The 21,435-nt window shown below is 33.4% G+C and overlaps 1 protein-coding gene across 3 annotated transcripts in view; it reads right to left on the reverse strand.

Annotated features, from left to right (window-relative positions):
• Nucleotides 1-18,131, reverse strand: part of LOC149579569 (GPN-loop GTPase QQT2-like) — a 133,612-nt gene extending 115,481 nt beyond the window's left edge. Inside the window, exons 1-2 of one of the 3 annotated variants that reach the window (XM_089785941.1) lie at nucleotides 17,760-18,131; nucleotides 15,896-15,976 (exon numbers count right to left, since the gene is read on the reverse strand). Coding sequence is in view for 2 of the 3 variants with exons in the window: in XM_089785931.1 (XP_089642057.1) it covers nucleotides 15,896-15,976; nucleotides 17,806-17,808 (84 nt within the window). In the remaining variant the exon portion in view is untranslated. The remainder of the gene's footprint in view (nucleotides 1-15,895; nucleotides 15,977-17,759) is intronic. The other 2 variants (XM_089785931.1, XM_089785938.1) reach the window with 2 other exon arrangements.
• Nucleotides 18,132-21,435: the final 3,304 nt, after the last annotated feature.

Below are 21,435 nucleotides of genomic sequence, written 5' to 3' on the forward strand. Positions count from 1 at the left end.
TTGCATTAAAAAGGCAACTAAATCACATTCAGATAAAGAAAGGAGAATCAATAACTTCTTACTTCTTAAGAGTTGCCGGCATTAGAGATGAACTATCAAGCATAGGAACCATCATTAGTGACACAGAATTAACATTTATGGCTATAGATGGATTGTTAGATTCATGGGAGACATTCGCACAAGGAATAAGTGCCAGAGATCAGCTCCCGGACTTTAACAAACTCAAGAATAATTGTCTTCAACAGGAATCTAGAAAACTAAAGAAAGGAGGGAAACCAAAAGTAGAAGATGAAGAACTTCATGTTCTTAATACAAACTCCTATAAAGGCTGTGAGGCTTCGCCCCGACCCATCGTAGCATAGTTGATACATTATTATTTTGATAATCATGACTCGATATGTCGGGACACTATTGATGCACTGAACATTATTATGCTATTTTATGATGTGTGATGTTTTACTTTCAAATATTTTATTTCGTCATTTAATGCTTTATGAACATGTACAATGATGAAATAAATGAATGCAAAACTAACACTCTGATTATGCAAATTTTTTTTAAATGGTCAAATATGAGTAGAATGAGATGAACAATTGATTATTAGAAAAACAGATGTTTTTAATTTACACGATTTACCTAATACGTAATTTACATATATGCATGTCATTTCTTGAGCTACTGATGTGTACAATGAGTGTGCAGGATAGTTAGCCGAGAAATCTAATGGAAAGACGGAACTGAATCCCTTGCTAATTTGTGTTATTTTTGCATTGTCTTTCCTTGAAGGTTGTTATTGGGTCTTACTATTCTCCTACCTTTTGTTTGGGTTCTATTAAGTCTTTAAGGCCTAAAAACATTAAATTTAAATACCCTAGGGGTAAAGGTATGGGTTGAGAGTACTTTTCACCCCCTTAGCCTCTTTGGTTGACTTTTAGGGTCATTCAAAAACCCTACTTTTGGTTGATTGCGAAAATTGATTTGTCTCCTTCATGAGTTGGTGACTCCAACTCCACCTTGGGGTTACCCAAAGTCTAGTTGAGTTAGGATCATATTTAGAGGCATTTTGGAGAAGTTTTGGGTTGTTACCCAATCTCTAATTTTTAGAGAGAAGTTGGAAGATTAAAGGAAAGAAAGGCTAAGCTCTCCTCAACTTGTCATTTTACCATAACTTTTTGTGAAGGTAGGGTTCTTCACTCTTTGGATCATGTTCTTCATATTGTTTATGCTTTGATTCATGCATAAGGCATTGTGTTATTCTTTGGATTGTTTGTATGTGTGTTGAGATTGTTTGGGAGGGATCTTAACTTGTTCTTGAGTGTCATTCTTATGCTTTGCTTTGAAATTTTGAGGGGATTTCATGGAAATTGTTTTGGCATTACTCACCCTTGGATAGGGAAAAAGTGGTCATGTATGGGGGAAGGGCCTTAGTTGGACCTCAATAGTGTAGTCTCCTCTCATGGTGAGAAGAGGGAAAGAGGGTAGGATGTATGAGCCCCTACTTGTCATCACATAAGTTGTATGAGAATTTGAATTCTTGAAGAAGTGAAGGAATGAAAACCTTTGTTATATTGGCCTCGAAAAGGCATTTCTAGAAGAACGAAAGTTTTTGAGTTTTAGCCCCGAAAGAGCTATGTTATAATATGGTGATTGACGTTTCCTATTGAGAAAATCCACCTCCCCCCCCTAGTTTGGTTCAATGTTGAACCTATTGTACAAAACCAAGTTGGAGATGCATGCTTGAATTGTTCATCATATTATGTTGTTTTACCTCCGGGTCGGTTCTTGTCTTTCTCATGATTCCCTTGATGCATTGAAGATATTAGAAAAGATCTCTTGTGAAAGACCTAGAAGAGAATTCAATTGAATTGTAACATTATGTAAAAATATATTTAAATTTTGATGTATTTGGCAAGGATGTCGGGTTTTCTTACTAGTTCTTTCCCGATGGAGCCTTGAACCAGGTTAAATAATAGAGAGAAAAGATTGAGAAAACCTCCTTGCATTGTATCTTATGTAATTTCAATTCATGTGTATGTGTGTGGAAAAATAGATTAAATAGTGATGATTAATTATAAAATTTTCAAGTTCAATTATGCTAAGGAAGAAAGTATGTTATGTGGAAAATTTGATTCATATTGTGACCATTGGAAACAAATAATCTTACATTGATAATAGAAACAAATGATTCAATCTTCTTGTGCCAATTAAGTGATTGTAAAATCCTATTTGAAAGAAAAAAGGAAAAACATACACTCTTGTTATAAGGTTTAATTGGAAGGCATATACTGGCAAAATTATAAACATTCCCCTTGCAATAAAAGGTTGATTAAAATATATATATATATATATGTTTCTCAAAAAAAACTAGACAGTTAGAAAAAATTTCATACTTCAAAAAAAAGCACCTACAGGAGCATTGTTTGCTCTCTAGACTTTCTATGGAAAGTGTTTTATTCTTCAAAGGTGTAATAGAGAATATTTCTCTGAGAATCTTTTTAAGTTTAAAATTAAAATTCGAAAAATAATAATAACAAGGAAAATGCATAAAGTTAATAAGCTAATAAACTAAATATCTTAAATATCCTATTTTCATCTAACTTTTAGCATTTACATTTCTTTTCTCCCTCCTCAAATGGGCGCATCCTTGCCTTGTCATGATTGACACAATTTAATGGGATTTGGGGTCAGTTTGTGTGTCAACCCAAATTTTATGCATTGAATGGGAATTTACTCTTGTACTCCCACTTTAGAAATTTGCAGCCCCTTTGTTGACCACGTAGCTTGGATATGGAGGGGCATGAGATAAAGCAGCATTTAATACAATGCTTAAACAATGTCTCAAGACTTGTTCCTTACCTTCTTCATCACCTGGGGAGTCTTTTGCTTCGCATGTGGAAAGGTAGTACCTGTTGGTGGCAGTGTGGACAGCACCCAAGTACGATGGGACAGCCTGTCCCATCCCTTAGATGACGCCTGGGAAGTGCTGAAGCAGGTTATACACTGAGTTTTCTTTCAAATAAACTCTTTTCATTGCCCTTGCCTTGGCTAGGAGTGCCCTCCTTGGTGGCTGCATTACCTGCCTTGGTCCACACGCAGAGATTATGATAGGATTGTGAGGGGTGGTGGCCAAGTGGCCTAGGGTGGTAGGGTGTGTTGGGTAGAGTGTTGTAAGGTTATGTTTGCTAGTTTAGCTTAGGGATAGTATAGGCATGGGTAGTATTAAGTGTTAGTATGTCCTTTTTTTAAATTTAGTTAGCTTAAATTGCTTAGTGGTAAGTTAGTTGGAATTGCTAGATATTGTAAAACTTCATATTATCTTTTGTTAGTTCTAGATTATTTTGTTTAGTTATAGTTAGATTAGTACTTGTTAATATAAGGTTTTTTTAAATTAAGTTGTGGTTAGAGTTGTGTTTTAAATGTTAGAATTAAGGTAGCTTAGTTTTAGAATATTAATTAGTTTTTATTTAAATGTTTTTTTAATGTGGAATTTAGTTGTATGATATTAATAATTTCTTTTAATTTAAATGTTTAAAATTTGAAATTTGTACTTTTTGGTTAGAATGTCTAGTGTTAAATGTTATTGAGTCCGATTAGAAAGAGAAAGGAATTGATTTAAATAAATGAAGAAATTGTTGATGATGCTATAAATTGACTAAATCGATTATTTAATACTAGCCTTGATTTAAAAACATTGTTAGATTAGAGTTCTATTATTTACAGGAGCATCCAACTCATTAAATCATATAGGTTAATTGAAAGTGGCTTAATCAAAGTTATAATGAATAATGCGGATAGGATTTAAATTTATCATAACTGTTGTTTTAATATTGTTCTAGGGAGGTAAGATTTTTAGGTTAATTAAAAGTAAATGTGTGCTAGATCCTTCAATTAACTTAATTTTGGTTTGTTTACATTAATTAATCAATTGAGCAATAAGAGTTCTAATTGTGATTTTAAGAGCGATTATGAATAATCTTGTGATAGGTCTTTTAATTAAATGAATTCAGTTTGTTTAAAAACATTTAAGTTTAACAACCTAATCCTTCAAAGTGTTTTTATCTGGGTAGTAGTCTCACAGTATTGTTAGGAGATCTTATATCCATCTTGTAATGTACCCTAGTCTTATCTGAATTTTAAATATATCGAACTTTAACAAATTAATTTTATAAATAAATAAAAAATTGGTGTGGTTTGCCCTTATATTTTGGGCATGACAAAGGCAAGAAGCAGCATTTCAAGAAGAAAAAGGGAAATCAAAAGAATGGAAACCCCAAGAAAGATCTATCTAAAATAAAATGTTTCAAATGTGAAAGATTTGGACACTATAGATCTAATTGTCCTAAAAATTCCAAACAACAGGCAAATTGTACAAATGTCATTAGACAATAAGATACTTATGATCCTGAGAACCGTGTTTTGTATTCCTCTCTATCAAATGAAATTTCAAATAAAGCATGGGTAATTGATAGTGGATCTTCTACACATATAACGAGATACAAAGAAACTCTAGATTCTTTATCAGAGAAGGTTAATGGTGAAGTTAACATTGGTGATAACTTAGCACACTCCGTTGAAGGAAATGAAAATTGTACTCTGAAACTAAAATCAGGAAATACTCTTCTTCTTAAAGGTGTACTCTATGTACCAAAGATTAAAAGAAACCTAATCTCAATTACAGCACTAAAAGATGATGGACACAATGTTGCATTCGCGGATGGCAAAGTATTAACTTGGGCTAAGAACTCTTCCATGAAGAAAGAAAAGTTAATTGGTCAAAGAAAGGGATATTTGTATGAATTGAATACAGAATCTAATCGACCCATTCAAGCCCTAGTCCACAAAGCTGAAGATTCAAATGAAATATGGCACAAAAGATTAGGGCATCTAAATTTTAAAACTTTATCAACTATGGAAAAGATGGTTACTGGATTACCCAAATTAAATAAAGACCACCCTAATATTTGCAAAGGGTGTGCTCTGGGTAAAAGCACCAAAAGTCCCTTTCATAATAGTACTAGGAAAACAAATAATGTACTAGAATTAATTCATTCAGATTTATGTAGACCTATGTTTGTTCCTTCTCTTGGAGGATTCTAGTATTATATCTTGTTCAGAGATGACTTCTCTAGGAAAACATGGATTTACTTTTTTAAATGCAAGGAATCAAAAGAAATCCTACAAAGATTTAAAGAATTCAAAGCATTAACTAAAAAATTTTCAGGACATAAAATTAAAGCCCTTAGAACTGATAACGGAGGAGAATATACCTCAGACTTGTTTAAAAGGTTTTGTAAAGAATCAAGAATTAAAAGGGAGTACGTTGTTCCTTATAACCCAGAGCAAAATGGGGTAGCAAAAAGAAAGAATAGGACAATTATAGAAGCTGCTAGGGCTATGATTTTTGACCAAAACCTTGAATATTATCTTTGGGCAGAAGCCTCTTGTACTGCTATATATATTCAAAACAGAAGTCCTCACTCCTATCTTAAAGATAAAACACCTGAAGAAGTATTTACTAAAGTAAAACCCAATATAAGTCATCTTAGAATTTTTGGATGTCCTCTATATATCCATGTTCCAAAAGAAAAGAGAACCAAGTTAGAACCCTCTGGGAGGAAAGGTATTTTTGTACGGCATAGTGACACTTCTAAAGGATATAGGATTTTCATACCTGGACAGAAAACTATTGAACTTAGCAGAGATGTAATCTTTGAAAAAGATCTTGCATTCAAAAGAGCCATAAGTTTTGATGAACCTTCTCCTTTATCTAGTTCTGAAAAAAATAGTGAATCTGGGTCCCAAAGGGAGAACTTAGAAGAAATCAAAGATGAAATTCAAACTAGGAACCTTGAAGAAAATTCAAAAAAAGACCACTTTGGGCCATTAAAACAATTGAAGCAGCTCAAGACTTTGCTGCACCTTTCGGAACAGTCAAAGAAAGCAAAAGACCTAAAAGATTCTCTGGTTATACAGCTAACATAAGTGATTTATCCAAAACAAAGCCAACCAATCCCTCTGATGCTATTTAACATACAGCTTGGAAAGAAGCTATGACAGAAGAATACCAATCTATCATGAAAAATGATGTTTGAGAAATTGTTCCAAGACCTAAAGGAGAATCTGTTGTTTCTTCCAAGTGGATATTTAAAATAAAGCATGTTGCTGACGATAGTATTGAGAAGTATAAAGATAAATTTGTAGCCAGAGGATGATCTCAGAAAGAAGGGATTGTTTATGAAGAAACTTTTGTTGTTGTTGCCAGATATACCTCCGTAAGAGCAGTCTTAGCAATTGCCACATCAAATGGATGGAAGGTACATCAAATGGATGTGAAAACAGCATTCCTAAATGGAAAGATTTCAGAAGTATGTCTAGAGCAACCTGAAGGATTTGAAACTCATGATCCTAACGCTTTTGTTTGCAAGCGCAAGAAAGCTCTCTATGGGCTTAAACAGGCTCCCAGGGCCTGGTACAAAAGAGTTGATAAGTATCTCACCAGCTTAGGATTCTCCAAGCATAAAATTGATCCAAATTTATATTATAAAAGAGATAAAGATGATATGGTAATTTTGATACTGTATGTTGATGATCTACTAATAACAAGTGATGATCATCTCATAGATCAGTTGCAAAAAAGATCTAACTAGAGAATTTGAGATGAAAGATTTGGGACTCCTTCATTACTTCCTAGGACTGGAAGTACGGCAGAATTCTAACAATATCATACTAAATCAAGGGAAGTATACATCAGATATTTTAAAGAAATTTGGAATGTAGAATTGCAAACCTATGTCTTCTCCAATGGAGACTAATCTACATAAACTTAAGGAAGCAACTACAAAATCACCATCCATAGATTTTGCTCTCTACAGACAGATGATTGGGTCTCTTATGTACTTAGTAAATACAAGACCAAATATTTGCTATGCAGTTAATGCCTTAAGTCAATTTATGTGTGAACTGAAGGAGATTCACCTAGTCGCAATTAAACACATTATGAGATACTTACAAGGCACTCTTAATCTCGGACTCAAATATGAGAAAGTTGCTTTAGACTTACATGGATTCACTAATTCAGATTGGGGTGGAAGTGTTAAAGACAGGAAAAGTAATTCAGGATGCTATTTCAATTTGGGATCAGCTATGATATCTTAGATATGTAGAAAGCAGTCTTCAGTAGCACAAAGTTCCACAGAAGCCGAATAAATTGCAGCAGCAATGGCCTCCCAAGAAGCAATATGGCTGAGAAAGTTACTTGTGAGATTATTTGGGCAAGCTATGAATCCTACAATTATTCATTGTGATAATCAGAGTTCCATCAAGCTCTCAGTGAATACAATTTTCCATGACAAATCCAAGCATATTGAAATTCCTTACTATTATGTAAGAGATATGGTAGACAAGAATTCTGTAAAATTGGAATATATTTGCACTACAAATCAAACAGCAAACATACTCACCAAACCTCTATCTAGAGTGAAGATAGAACACTTCAGGAGGAGACTTGGTATGGTTGAGTTGTAATCCATTTGTACTCTCTTGATTATTAATAAAATAATTTTATTTTGTCAAGCTATTGACTGTTATGGGCTCCACCATTTGTATTCATTATTTTATTAGGTGACGATCTCTGAAAATAATGAACACTTGTATAAAACATTATGAGAGGTGACGATCTCTTAAATAATGTGTTAAACAGTAGAGTTTTACTATAAGATCTAGATGAGTTCAAGATCATATTGTGATGTTGACATTGCTATGTTCATGGGTCACAAATTGGATAAAGGAAGAATCTTAGTATTCTCCGGGTTTATCCTGTATTCTGGTAGATCTTAAAACTCAGGATCATGTTGTGATATGGAAATACCAGTTTCTATGAAATCATAACTTGGATAAATGAAGAGATTACTCTTCAGATTTCTCTTGTATAATATCACTAGTGGCAGTGATTTGTCATATCACACGTTTAGTAATATTACTTTGTATCATGTGTTCTATGATACCACATACTAAGAAGAGACAGACAAATATAGAGTATTAATTCTTGCTTATTCATCTGTATTAGTGTTGCTAGATATAATATCTCTCTATAGGATTATCAAGTTAAGAGGGAGTGTTAAGAATATTAACCAAGGTAAACCTACAGGTCTGACAATACATACTTCCTCTTGATAGTAATATATCTCTAATGTTGGCATTTAATGATATATATCTCTCTCCTATAGGTGCCAAGTTAGGATAGAAAGGATATATAAGTAGGTTGTAAATGCAGATTATAGGATACACAGTTACAGCAGTCTGCTCCTATAAGCATTTTATATCCTGCAATTTATATCTGAGATTCTCTATCACAATAAAAGGTTAAATATTCAGTATTGTATCTGCATTATAATAAACACTAATTTCATCAATATTCATACTACTTAGAAGATCATTCTCAGCATATAAGACTGGATTAGAAGTCTGATTAAGAGATAAGGATTTAGCAGACACTTTACAATGAATAGGCTATGAATATATTAACTTCAAATGGACTATGATTAATTAAGAATACACACCCACAAACAAATACACCATAACTGATTTATAGAATACTGATTCTATTTTTTTTAACTGTTGTTTATGCTACATCATACACACTGGACTATATATTGGTCCCATTCATTCTAATAGGATTTATATGTAGTATTTTGTAGATCTGTGTGGGTTTAAAAAAACAAGTCATAGCATACCCATTTGTTGTTATGTGATATTTACCAGTAACTAAATATATAAGTAGGTTGTAAATGCAGATTATAGGATACACAGTTACAGCAGTCTGCTCCTATAAGCATTTTATATCCTGCAATTTATATCTGAGATTCTCTATCACAATAAAAGGTTAAATATTCAGTATTGTATCTGCATTATAATAAACACTAATTTCATCAATATTCATACTACTTAGAAGATCATTCTCAGCATATAAGACTGGATTAGAAGTCTGATTAAGAGATAAGGATTTAGCAGACACTTTACAATGAATAGGCTACGAATATATTAACTTCAAATGGACTATGATTAATTAAGAATACACACCCACAAACAAATACACCATACCTGATTTATAAAATACTGATTCTATTTTTTTTTAACTGTTGTTTATGCTACATCATACAAACTGGACCATATATTGGTCCCATTCATTCTAATAGGATTTATATGTAGTATTTTGTAGATCTGTGTGGGTTTAAAAAAACAAGTCATAGCATACCCATTTGTTGTTATGTGATATGTACCAGTAACTAAATATATCTTATTCCCTTCTGATCTCTTCTTTGTGATCACTATTGACTATATCTTATTAAGTATTATTCTCTTGCCTTCCTTGATTTAGAGGAGTGGACTTCCTTCCTGTAGTTGGTGTGTTGAAGTGATGCTTCTAATAGAGACATCATTATCTCTATATAACAGCTTTTCTCTTTATTCACACCCCTTCCTATAATACTAAACTAATTGATTTATTGTTCTTAAGCGATGTTTTATCACACAATAATAGATAACAATCTCCTCAGATATGCAATTTGGTCGATATTAGTCAATCTATTGTCTCATTACCTTTGTTCATAAGTTGATCACAGTCATTCTCATGACATGAGTTTTTTATCTTTTATTTATTTTTATATTACAATCCTTATTATTAAATACAATCTCTAAGAGAAGACATTATAGATTGAATATAGTCCTTGACCTTACTGTCCCAATGGGTTTTGAAATAAGTCTTTATATCTTCAATACCGATCAGAAAATCTAGACTAGGAAATTTGAAAGCCAATCTTCCCAAAAGAGTGCTGAGCTCTGATCATGTATTTTCCATGTTATATGTTTTAAGATAATGGATCTGTAACTCAGCATGAAATTCCACTCATCAGAACCATTCAGAGGATCGCTAATCTTGACAATTTCGCACAGATCATTACTATTTAGATACTTAGATTGCATGGTCCTAACCCATTTCAATTGAGGGTCTTTGAGCTTTTTCCAAATTAGTTTTGCCCCAAGTGCTTTGTTTTGCCACATATGGTTCCATAGTTCTTTTGCTTGCATATCTTGTCTGAAGATTTAAAAGCAACCTTGTCCCTGTCTTCTAATCCCAGTTTTACTCTAAAAATTATGCATATCTCGTTGGAAGATTTAAGAGCAACCTTGTCCTTGTCTTGGTTTATCTTGATGATGTCACAATTTACTCTAAAAATGCTGCAGATCATATTGACCATCTTACACAGATTTTTCAGAGGTGCAGAGAATTCGGTATATCCCTCAATCCTAAGAAATGTGTATTTGTTGTGCATGAAGGCAAGTTACTTAGTTATGTTGTATCTAAAGAAGGTATTACTATTGATCCCGAAAGAGTTGCAGCTATATTGGAGCTGCCTTTACTGCATCATAAGAAGGGGCTGCAAAGTGTCATAGGTAGAATAAATTTTGTTTAACGTTTTCTGCCTGATATGACTACTCTCTTGAAGCCATTGACAGCAATATTGAAGAAAAATGCAGTTTACAGCTGGACAAAGGAAGGAAAGAACAATTTTCAAGAGATCGAGGAGGCCTTAGCATCAGCTCCGACATTGGCAAATCCTAATTTTAAGAAGGATTTCATTTTATATGCTTAAGGCAGCTATGATGTCATTTCTGCAATGTTAGTCCAACAGAATAACGAAGGCTTTGAACACCCTATTGTCTTCTTTGGTAAAGGCCTTGAGGATTATGAGCAAAGATTCAGCTTTGTTGAGAAGCATGTATTGGCTGTTGAGAAGAGCTTGAAGAAATTCGAGCATATGTTGTCTCATAGCAAGGTACATATAATGGTGGCCCACCCAAGCGTCAAAGACTTCTTACTAAGTAAAGATTTGAATGAAAAAAGGGTCGGGTGGATTACTAAGATGATGGAGTATGACATGGATATTCAGATTACCAATCTTGTTCAGGGAAAGGGTCTTTGTGAGCAAATTGCAGATGCAACCATTCCAAAAGATAAGGAGGTAACAAAAACAGTTTTAGTTATCCATGGAGCAGCTGCAAATGATCAACCAGCGAGCTGGTTGAAGGAAATCACTCACTTTCTACAAACCGGAGAGTGTCCACTTGATCTTGACAGAGCCAAGAGAAGGTATTTCAGACTTCAATCTAATTCTTATGTATTGATTGATAACATTTTGTTTAGAAAAGATCACAACAGTATGTCGTTAAGTTGCATAGATAATGATCAGTTTGAGAAAATTCTATTTGAGTTCCATGACGGACCTTCAGGAGGTCACTATTCACCTTAAAAAACAGCATTTTAAGTTATGATGGCTAGCTATTATTGGCCAAGTTTGTTTAAGGATGCCCATACTTGGGTAAGAAAATGTGTTAAATGTGTCATGTTTGCTGGAAAAGAAAGGCTGTCAGCTTTACCATTTCGGCCCATTCAGGTATAGCAGCCCTTTATGAAGTGGGGAATAGATTTTATTGGAGCAATTAATCCACCCTTGACTGGGGGGCACGAGTGGGTCCTAGCTGCGAAAAATTATTTTAACCGCTGGACAGAAGCTAGCCTTAAAGGAGGCTAATGAATCAGCTGTCCTCGGTTTTTATGAAGATATTTTTTGCAGATTTGGGGTACCTAATTCCATTATATCGGATAAAGCCTTTGCATTTATAGGGTTGAAAGTGTTACAAGATTCAAGAAGAGTTGGCAGATTAACGGATTTCCAGATGATTCATTAATTAACAGAGGAACAAATGTGTTCCTTATAAAGAATTACAAGGACGTTGTTTCTAAAAACAACGTAGACTGAAGACGGAATTAGAAACAAAACTAGAGACAGGATAGGAAACATTCCTATCTGGACTGAAGAAAAAAGAGACGGGATAGGAAACATTCCTATCTAGATTGAACGACGGACTACAGACAAGTAGTTGACTATTATAGAAAGTATAAGATATTATCTTAATACCCTCCCTTAATGGTCAACGTACGAATGTCGAAACATTCTGGGATAATTGAGACCCTCCCTGGATCTACAGAATGTTGAAACCAAGAAGCTTTGTCAGAAGAGTGCTATGACTCAAAATAGGTTGCAATTACAAAACTTTGTTTTTGTGGAAAAAACGGTAAAACCCAGAATCTCACGCAACCTTGCGTATTACAGACAACTTGAAATGATTTTTGAGGAGAAAATCAACAAACCCATAATCTCATAAACAAATTCAAAAAAAACAGAAACAGATTCAAAAGGCGAAAAATGCAGCTTCATCTTGATCAGGAAGCTCGACAACTTGTGCTGTTGGTTGGAAAGCATTTTGCCTTGCTTGGGCAGCCAAACGTTTCCGGCACTCGAATTTCATTTGGCCAAACTTGTGACAGTAATTACACTGTACATTTTGCTTCGTAGAGCCATCCAGGGATTGAGCAGAAGGTTGATGCTGGGAAGGCTGAGAAGACTGATGGTTGCCAATGTTCTGTTGAAAGGATTTTGCAGCAAAGGCTTGCTCAGTGGAGGTGGAACTGGAGCTGCTACCAAACTGTTGTTTCCACCGATCTTGCTGAAGCAACAGGGTGCAGAGATCAGTGACCTTTAGATCAACACCAGTAGATGTGATGTTGAGAGTCTCGATAAAATGCTCATAGGATTTTGGTAAACTCCGAAGAGTGATTACCACAATATCCTCTTCCTCCATCTTGCGACCGATGGCAAGTAACTGATCACGGATTTCCTGAATCCGATTCAGGTGTGCCTGGAGCGAGGTGCGCTCATCCATGACAATAGAAAACAGAGTGTTTTTCAGAAAGAAGGCTCTGCTCTTGTCGGAAGTCTCATGAAGACCTTTCAGATGTGTCCAGATTTCGGCAGCTGTCTTGCCGAATGGAATCTGAGAAAGCTGGTCATCAGCTACGAATAGTTTGAGAAGCATTACTGCCTCTTGATTGTTCAGATCCCATGTATCTTGATCAGGACCCGGAGAAGTCGGACGCTGCGTAACACCCAAAACAAGTTGATCGATGTTTCGATATTCGAAGATTGCGATGATGCGCTACTTCCAGGTTCCATAATTGCGACCATTGAATTTGGAATTATGTTCGAGCAGAATATTTGTCAGAGATGCCATGGCACGTTTTCCAATGAAAAACTGTGAAAATCTGTGAAGGCACGTTCTTTGAGGCAAAAATACGAAAGACCCAGAAGAATCAGAGAATGACCCAGAAGAGAGCTCGAAAAACCCAGAAGGAATCTGCTGTCGTTTTCTGGATCCGCTTGCTCGAAAATCGAGGCACCCAGAAAAAACGGACAACCCAGTTGAGCTCTTGAAAAACCCACCAAGAATCTGCAAACAAAATATTTTTTCGACCCCAAAAATTAGGGTTTTGAACAAAATATCAGGCGGCGGCTATGGAGGTCAATAGTTGTAGAAAAATGGCGGATTGCTTAAAAAACGTTGCAGAACCAGACCAAGAACTAGTTGGATTTAGGGCTACAGCGGTTGGGTGGAGGTTACAGCAAGATTGAGGTGGAAATAGGAAGCTTTGGCAGATGTTTGCGGCTCCAAACGTGAAGGAGAATTCCCAACGCAAATTTGATGAAAATCGTAGGTTGTAGACTCGATGTCCTTTGCAAATCATGTGGAAAACGCAAGCAAAACACAGTATTCAGCAGAGTAATCACTGGTTTTTAGCAGTAAAAAAATGCAGCTTTAGACACCCAAACGAAATCGCATTTTTCAGATGGGCAGAAAAAAACAACCTCCAAAAAACTTCCAGAATTTTGATTTTTCAATCTCTTGAAACCCTAGTCAAGAACAGGCCGCAATGAACTTCAAAAAAAAGAGAGATAGTTTCGAAAATTTTAGAGCAAATAATTTCCAAAGAAATTATAAAATTCTCGAAAAAAATTGAAGTATTGGCTCTGATACCATGTTACAGGATTCAAGAAGAGTTGGCAGATTAACGGATTTCCAGATGATTCATTAATTAACAGAGGAACAAATGTGTTCCTTATAAAGAATTACAAGGACGTTGTTTCTAAAAGAAACAACGTAGACTGAAGACGGAATTAGAAACAAAACTAGAGACAGGATAGGAAACATTCCTATCTGGACTGAAGAAAAAAGAGACGGGATAGGAAACATTCCTATCTAGACTGAAAGACAGACTACAGACAAGTAGTTGACTATTATAGAAAGTATAAAATATTATCTTAATAGAAAGTAAGTAATTGGGCAGTAAAAAATGGTATTTACCTTAACACTTCTTCCAATTACTATCCTCAAGGGAATGGATTGGCGGAGTCCGCCAATAAAAATCTGATAAGGATCGTTAAAAGAACCTTGCAGGACAATCAGTGAGACTAGCATTCAAAATTGAAAATTGCATTATGAGCCAATAGAATGACCCCTAAAAGGGTGACTGGGAATTCCCCTTACATGCTAGTATATGGGAGACAAGCACGGCTACCAATATCTACCAAGCTGCCAGCATTAGATTTTGCCAGCTAGTTGGTCCTATCTGAACCAAGTGATCCTATGACAGTTAGGTATGCCCAACTTTTGGAGTTGGAAGAAATCAGAAATAAAGTGTTGCAAACTATGGAGTACCAACAGTTGTAGACTAAGAAGGAGGTCTTTGATAAGAAGGCAACGTCAAGAGTTTTCAAATTTGGAGATCTAGCACTCAAGTGGGATGAGCTCAAGAGTAGGCCAAGTAAACAATCCAAATTTGATGCTTTCTAGAGTGGTCCATTCATCATCATAGAGTGCAAAGAACACAATGTGTTTCACCCTTCAAGGATGAATGGAGATGTTCTACCTATCTGGGTAGATAGGATACACCTCAAGCGTTGCTTTGAGGTATGATCAATCGGTCTCATCTTCTGTATAAATAGGTTAGGTTTCAAGCTTCCAATAAGTGTTGCTGCACTAGTTTGTTGTTTTGTGTTCCCTAAGTATTATTCCAACACAGGCTTGCTTTAGTTTTAGTGTTTCCTATATTTAATCAAGAGTTTCTAAGTTTCTTAAGAGTTGGGCAAAGCAAAGTAATGCTACATGCATGCAAATGCCATAATCAACTACACATGCTTACACGTATGGAAATGCAATAGTAGCCTTAGATCTCATAGTCATTTTTGTAGTCCATGTACAAGTCCAAATGCATACATTCAAACATGAGTACCTGGCTATGACACCTACACACATCCAACACTACTCTATTTTGCCTATCTATGTTGTGTTTTGTGTTTCAGCTATGTGAGAATACACAATCATTCATTTTGGCACAATGTCATGATCACAACTCATAATGATGAAGAATTCCTTCCTCGCCATTACAAGTAATGCAAATGACAATAAGCTGAAAGAAACACTCACTCATTCTCACATACCTAAATTGAATCTATAGCGCAATAGACTATTTAAGACTACTAGTCTAATGTTTAGCAGGCAAACATATAGCAAATGCCGCCAAAAATGTTACCAATTTTTACTACACTGTGCAAATTGGTAGAATTGTTATTAACTATTCTTAATAAGGTGCCTACGGTGAGTTTTTGTTTCGATTTGAGGTTGTTGTTTCAATTTGAGCTTCAAATAAAAATGTTGAGAAAAATGTCATGTTGTTGTCCTAAGAAAGGAATTTCATTTTATGAGCATTAGCATGAAGGAAAAGAAAATGGAAGAAACAAGTATGCAAGCTAGGTGTCATTAACAAAGAGATAGCGTAAGCATGTGCTTCATTTCTGAAAATGTTCAAAATAGATACAAGAGTTCCACACATGCCGTCAAGATAGCCCTAAAGAAAGTATAAAGTGTACATGAAAACTAAATGCATATATAGAGTTGCATGTATATAAGATAAAGAGAAAAAGAAGGGACCCATCATTGCCTGTTTGAATAATGAATCGCCGCACAAGCTCAATCGGTCCGCTTCTATGCAATCGCTTTGTGTTCTACTTGCATAGATTTCCTACAAAAATTAAAATAAGAATGGTGTCAATTTTCACTGAGCTCAATGTCAACTCAACTCATCAAAACCTAATATATGTGGCTACTCTATATATGCTTCCGAACAACAAAGAGCAAAATTAGATCAAGAAATATCAAAGAACGATCAATATGTTGGTTTATTTCTAATGTGTTTGTTTCATGTGCAGTAACAGGTTCTCTAATTAGTAAGTGGACGTAAATGTGGCTCCCACAAGGGTTTGAGCCCAACTCGCTAATAAGAGATAGGATAATCAGTAGATAAGCAGAGTATATATATGCGAGCAACAATTGTCAAGTGTTTGATCAATTAAGGCGGTATCTATTGTCATAAGAAAGAACATTCATTCCAAATATCAACAAAGAGTGCAAGGCGATCAATATGGATTAATGCATGCTCCAACAACAAAGATTAAAGATGTATTAAAGACAATAATATAGAGCAGTGGGTATGATTGGTGAAATACATTGTTACAAAGCAAACATCTAACCTCAAGAGGCTACAACATTGTTATGAAATACGGCAATATTATTATCAATATCATGAAAGCGAGAAAATTGTATCTTAGCAACCTGCTACAAACAACCATACAATAGTAAAAGCAATGACAGTGCTATCGAATGCAAGAGAGGAGACTATGATCACTATCATAGCACAATGATGATAATATAGCATCAGAGTCGCAAGGAATAAAAGAAACTAATAACCAAATATCAATGTACTATGATCAAATGCATTCATAGGTATAAAGAATTATCAGACCACATGGAGAAGGCCACATCAGAATTTTGATTATAAAAATGGAGGTGATTATAATGGCTGGTATCATGGTAAGGGAGATTGCAGCGATATACAGTCATAAGTTAAAGACATTATGAGAGCATGTGACATAGCCTCAATCCACTAGGAACCACAATCTGAAACAGGTCATGACTGTAATCATCAAATACAAACAAAGTAATGAGTCCAGATGATCGTAACAATAGAGTTCTGGTCATATGAATAGTGAATCTGAAGGCAGAGAAACATATAAATATTCACGGAGCTGTCAAATCATATAATCCTACAATGTAAGACAGATAGTTTGGTGCATGAAAAGTGATAAGAGTTCATTGTAGGATAGTTTGGTGCATAAAAAGTGATAAGAGTTCTGATCACAGTGCTAGATGCTAAATGCATGGAACTTTGCATACAACAGTGACTTCAAACGGATGGTGAGTTACATTTAAAAAGTAAAATCAAAATAGTTCCCAACAAGCTGCTGTTGACAAAATAGACTGCATTTTTTATGGAATGCCAATGAGTTTCAAGCAGGGTCTGTTTTCTTCTGGCTGAAGTATTCACTGTTTTGGAAGTGGCATTGATTTGCCTATATTTTAAATTCTTTGTTACAACATTTTATTACAGTTTTACAACATTTCACATTTCTCTTATTCAATCGACTGTTCATCCTGTTCTCTTACCTTGGAATATTGTAAGAGTTTGTGCGAGAGGAAAATAAAGTTTCAGACTTATATGCAGAGGTAGGGGTTTGTACTTCTTTTTCCTTTTTGCTACAGGCAGGGTTTCAAGGGTTTTGAGAGCAAATTTAGAAGGGTTTCATTTTGTTTTTAAGCCGAAACATCACATGAAAGCAGCAAATGGGAGCAATGGCGTCACCAAAATACACAGGGAGCAAGAAAATCTTTTATTTTTTATAAGAGTCTGATACAAAAGGTCATAAGATCTAAAATAACAAAATAAATTTTGTAAATCAAATGCTCACTCAATAAGATGCTCTTCAGCCAAAAACGTAGACAGGCTAGACTTGCCATTTTCTACATCCGAGACTCATGTTTTTGCTTCCTGGCATTGCCCAGATTCAAGCATGAGGCATCAAATCTAAAATAAAATAAATAGAAGAATCTGTTGATACAGTCGCAAAAGAGCGCCCAGATTTTACAAGTGTAAGCTCCAAAAGCTTCGTCAAATCCCTGTTTTCTCCATAATTGCAGATGTTTGACGAGAAATGAAAAATGAAAAGACTTGGGCGTGGTAAGGTATTGATAAAATACACCTAGAAGCTTCCTCTTTCCAGTCAGCTTTTTGTGGGACGTCTTTTATTTTATTTTTTAAGTGTTGGTTTTTTCATGCCCGTGGACCGGCCTTGTTGCTAAGTTGTGGTTTATAACCTTTTTTTAGTGTCCTTATTAAGATTGTTTTTTTGTTTTTGGCCCGGGGGCTGGCGGGGTGCGGGATGGAGGTCATCCACAAAGATATTTTAGGTATTTGAGTCAAGGATTGAGGAGCATCCACAATGCCAAATTCACTAGAGGCACAATCATGGCTTCATCCCTTATGATGTCTTTGGCCTTGCCCTCAGCAAGGCTTGATCCTTGGTGGGCTCTTTGTGAGTCATTCAACTTCACCAATACACCAAAGGCTTAAGATTTTAAAGGTAAGATGTATTTTATTTTTGAAAAAATACTTATTAAATTATTTGTTATATTATTCTAATATATATCAATACTTTAATGCTACTATTAAGTGATTTGTTAATTAAATCATTTATTTATTGATATTTGACATTTAAATTGATATATTAAAATAATACATTCAATACTATAATAAATATATGTATTGTTTATTTAATAATATTTATTATAAATATTATAATTTATTATTTCTTATAAGTATTACTCGGATTAATAATGTTAAGTGATTTAACTTATCACTTTAAAAACATTATTAGTACAACTAACATTTATTACAAAAAATAAACTATAAATATTCAAATAAATACTATTAAATATCTAATTGATATTTATAATATTTACTAGATAAATGAATCACAAATTGTTTAATAAGAATGATAAAAATTTAAGATTTTAATTTTATCTTTAAGAAGTCTAAGGATATGTATGTCATTGGCATTTCCAATTTGAAGTGTCTAGCCTATTTTTTTCCAGCCAATGGTTGAGACACAGACATTGTGTAAAACTCTAATCCTTATTTATTGATATTATTTCCACAAAGATGAGAAAAGACTTTTGACAACGACAGTTGGGTATATATTTATCCATTCGTCCATTTGTGAAGAAAACGGGACTCAAAACATATTGGATGTTTCCTTAAAAACTAGTACCATTTCAGTCATTTCAAGGAATTAAATGAAGAAATATATTATAGAGGGTTTTTTTTTTTATGTACCACGCTAGGAATCATCCCTACCCAAGTTGTGTAGTGATCCACGTATTATGCTCTGGGTCATCTATGCTTTGTATTTTAATTGAAAGATGTAGTACTTTGATGGTATTTTTATTTCTAGTAGATCATGTGAAACCCATATTTTTAAATATTATTATTAACTAGGTGAAAGTTTGAAAGCATTGAGGAGGAGACCAATTGATAAGGAATCTAACATCATGAATGAGCATTTGATTTGCCAAATGAAACTCCTTGGATGGAATAGAAGAATGTAGAACATTCAATTAAGTGTACATCAATTTAAATTAATAATAACAAGGGCCGCAAGCACCAAAGTTCATGTCTTTATTAGCGTGGTGGATTGTAAGGTAGGAGTTGAGTGAAGTTTGTGAAGTTGTACATTTAATGGTAAAAATTATAGTTTGTAAATTTTGACATTAAAGTAAATAAATTAAAACTTTGATAATTTATTGTAGATGGAAAATAGAATTTTTTATGTCATTTTAAAAAATATTTAAATGATAAATATGTCTTTTGACTTAAATCATATAAATCTGAGATCAACGAATTAAAGAAAAATAATAATGATCGTAATAACATAATAATAATTTTGGCTTATAAAAATTATGTAATAGTGTTGGTATGATTGATTTACTCATGACTAAATTATAGATCATTATTCAATTTTGAGTTGTCTCATATGTAAAAAACTAAGTCTTGTAATTATTACTTTAATAGACCCAGAATATTGAACATTTAATAATAACAATGTCATTTCAATAATTCTCATCGATTTCCTAACAATATTTTTTTGTTCCCTTGTTATACAAGGGTGACCCTTCACCCCATTATTTATTATTTATTTAAAATTATAGTGCTTTTAAAGTGAAACACGACATGACAAGGGATGCAATGCGTCAAAGTTCCTGCTAATAAGGAAAATGGAGATTTATTGGTAGAAAGGAAGGATATGAAGAGAGAGCTAAAAAAGAGAATGATATATTATTATAAGGACAAGTAAAGGTAGAATGATAGAGAGAGTTGAAGGGAATTTTAAAAATATTAATAAAAATATTATTTTAAGAAATATATAAATACCAATAGAAATTATATTATATAAATGAACTAGTCATTTCTACCAACTCAATTATAAGTTGAAATATTTAATTTAAAAAAAAAAAATTGTTAATGACTTAATTCAAACTACCAAAATATCTAATTAGTTTGAGGGTGCAGTATTAGTTTTACAATTTGTAAAATAGTACTAAAAAATTTAGAGTAAGATTGGAAAATAGTAGCTAGTTAAGTTGAGAGGCTTTCTACAGTGGCAACAATCTTCAATGTAAACATTTTTCATTTTGAAAAAAAATTAACGTTCATTTACATGTTAGAAAAACAAAATAGAAATAGACTAAATATAATTAAAATATTACATTGTTTATTTTATTGCTATGATTTTTTTAATTGAATTTTTCAATAAAATATGTATTCTTTTATTGCTATGATTTTTATGGAATATGATTTTTTTTTAAATTTGTACATGGTGAAATAAATTAATGTCTAAATTTGATTTGCTCAATTTTCTAGTCTCATAAAACTTCTATGTATTAATATCAAGGCATAGTATATATAAAAATAAATACAATAGTTTATTCATAGAATTTTTGTGTTTATTTGAATACAATATTTTTTAGAATTTATATTAATTCTTCTAAAATTAGATACCTCTCGACTTATTTTACAAAAAAATTGAATTAAATTTTTAGATATGCTAGTAAAATATAGTGTAAACTTAAAGAAATAACATTTTACAAATTACAAAACTAAACATCAATGTAAAACAAATAAGAAATATATTTAGAATAAGAAATATAGAACATTTAAAACTCTATATTTGATAGTGATAATTAATATCAATTAGAGATTCATTTGTGAGGTTGAAGATAAAAATGATTATTTTTTTAAAAGTTAATTTACTTGTCACAAATGTGGAAAAGATAAAATTGTAATTAATGCATTTATTAATACATGATAGAGTTTTTACAAAATATTTGTATTTTTGTTCGAGAAAATTGAATTTTTTTATTGCCAAAAATAGAATGGTCCAATAGAATGAATGAAAAATGTGATTTATAAAATAATGAAAAATTAGAAAAGATATAAACAATTGAAAGTTTTTTTAATCTTTTAAATCCTATGAATTGATTAGTCAGTTAAATTTAGATTCGGAAAAATTAAATATTTTTCTATACTTT

The sequence above is a fragment of the Cupressus sempervirens genome, chromosome 1 (assembly GCF_028749045.1).
Source record: "Cupressus sempervirens isolate cs-2001-9-10 chromosome 1, ASM2874904v1, whole genome shotgun sequence".
Lineage (NCBI taxonomy): Eukaryota > Viridiplantae > Streptophyta > Pinopsida > Cupressales > Cupressaceae > Cupressus > Cupressus sempervirens.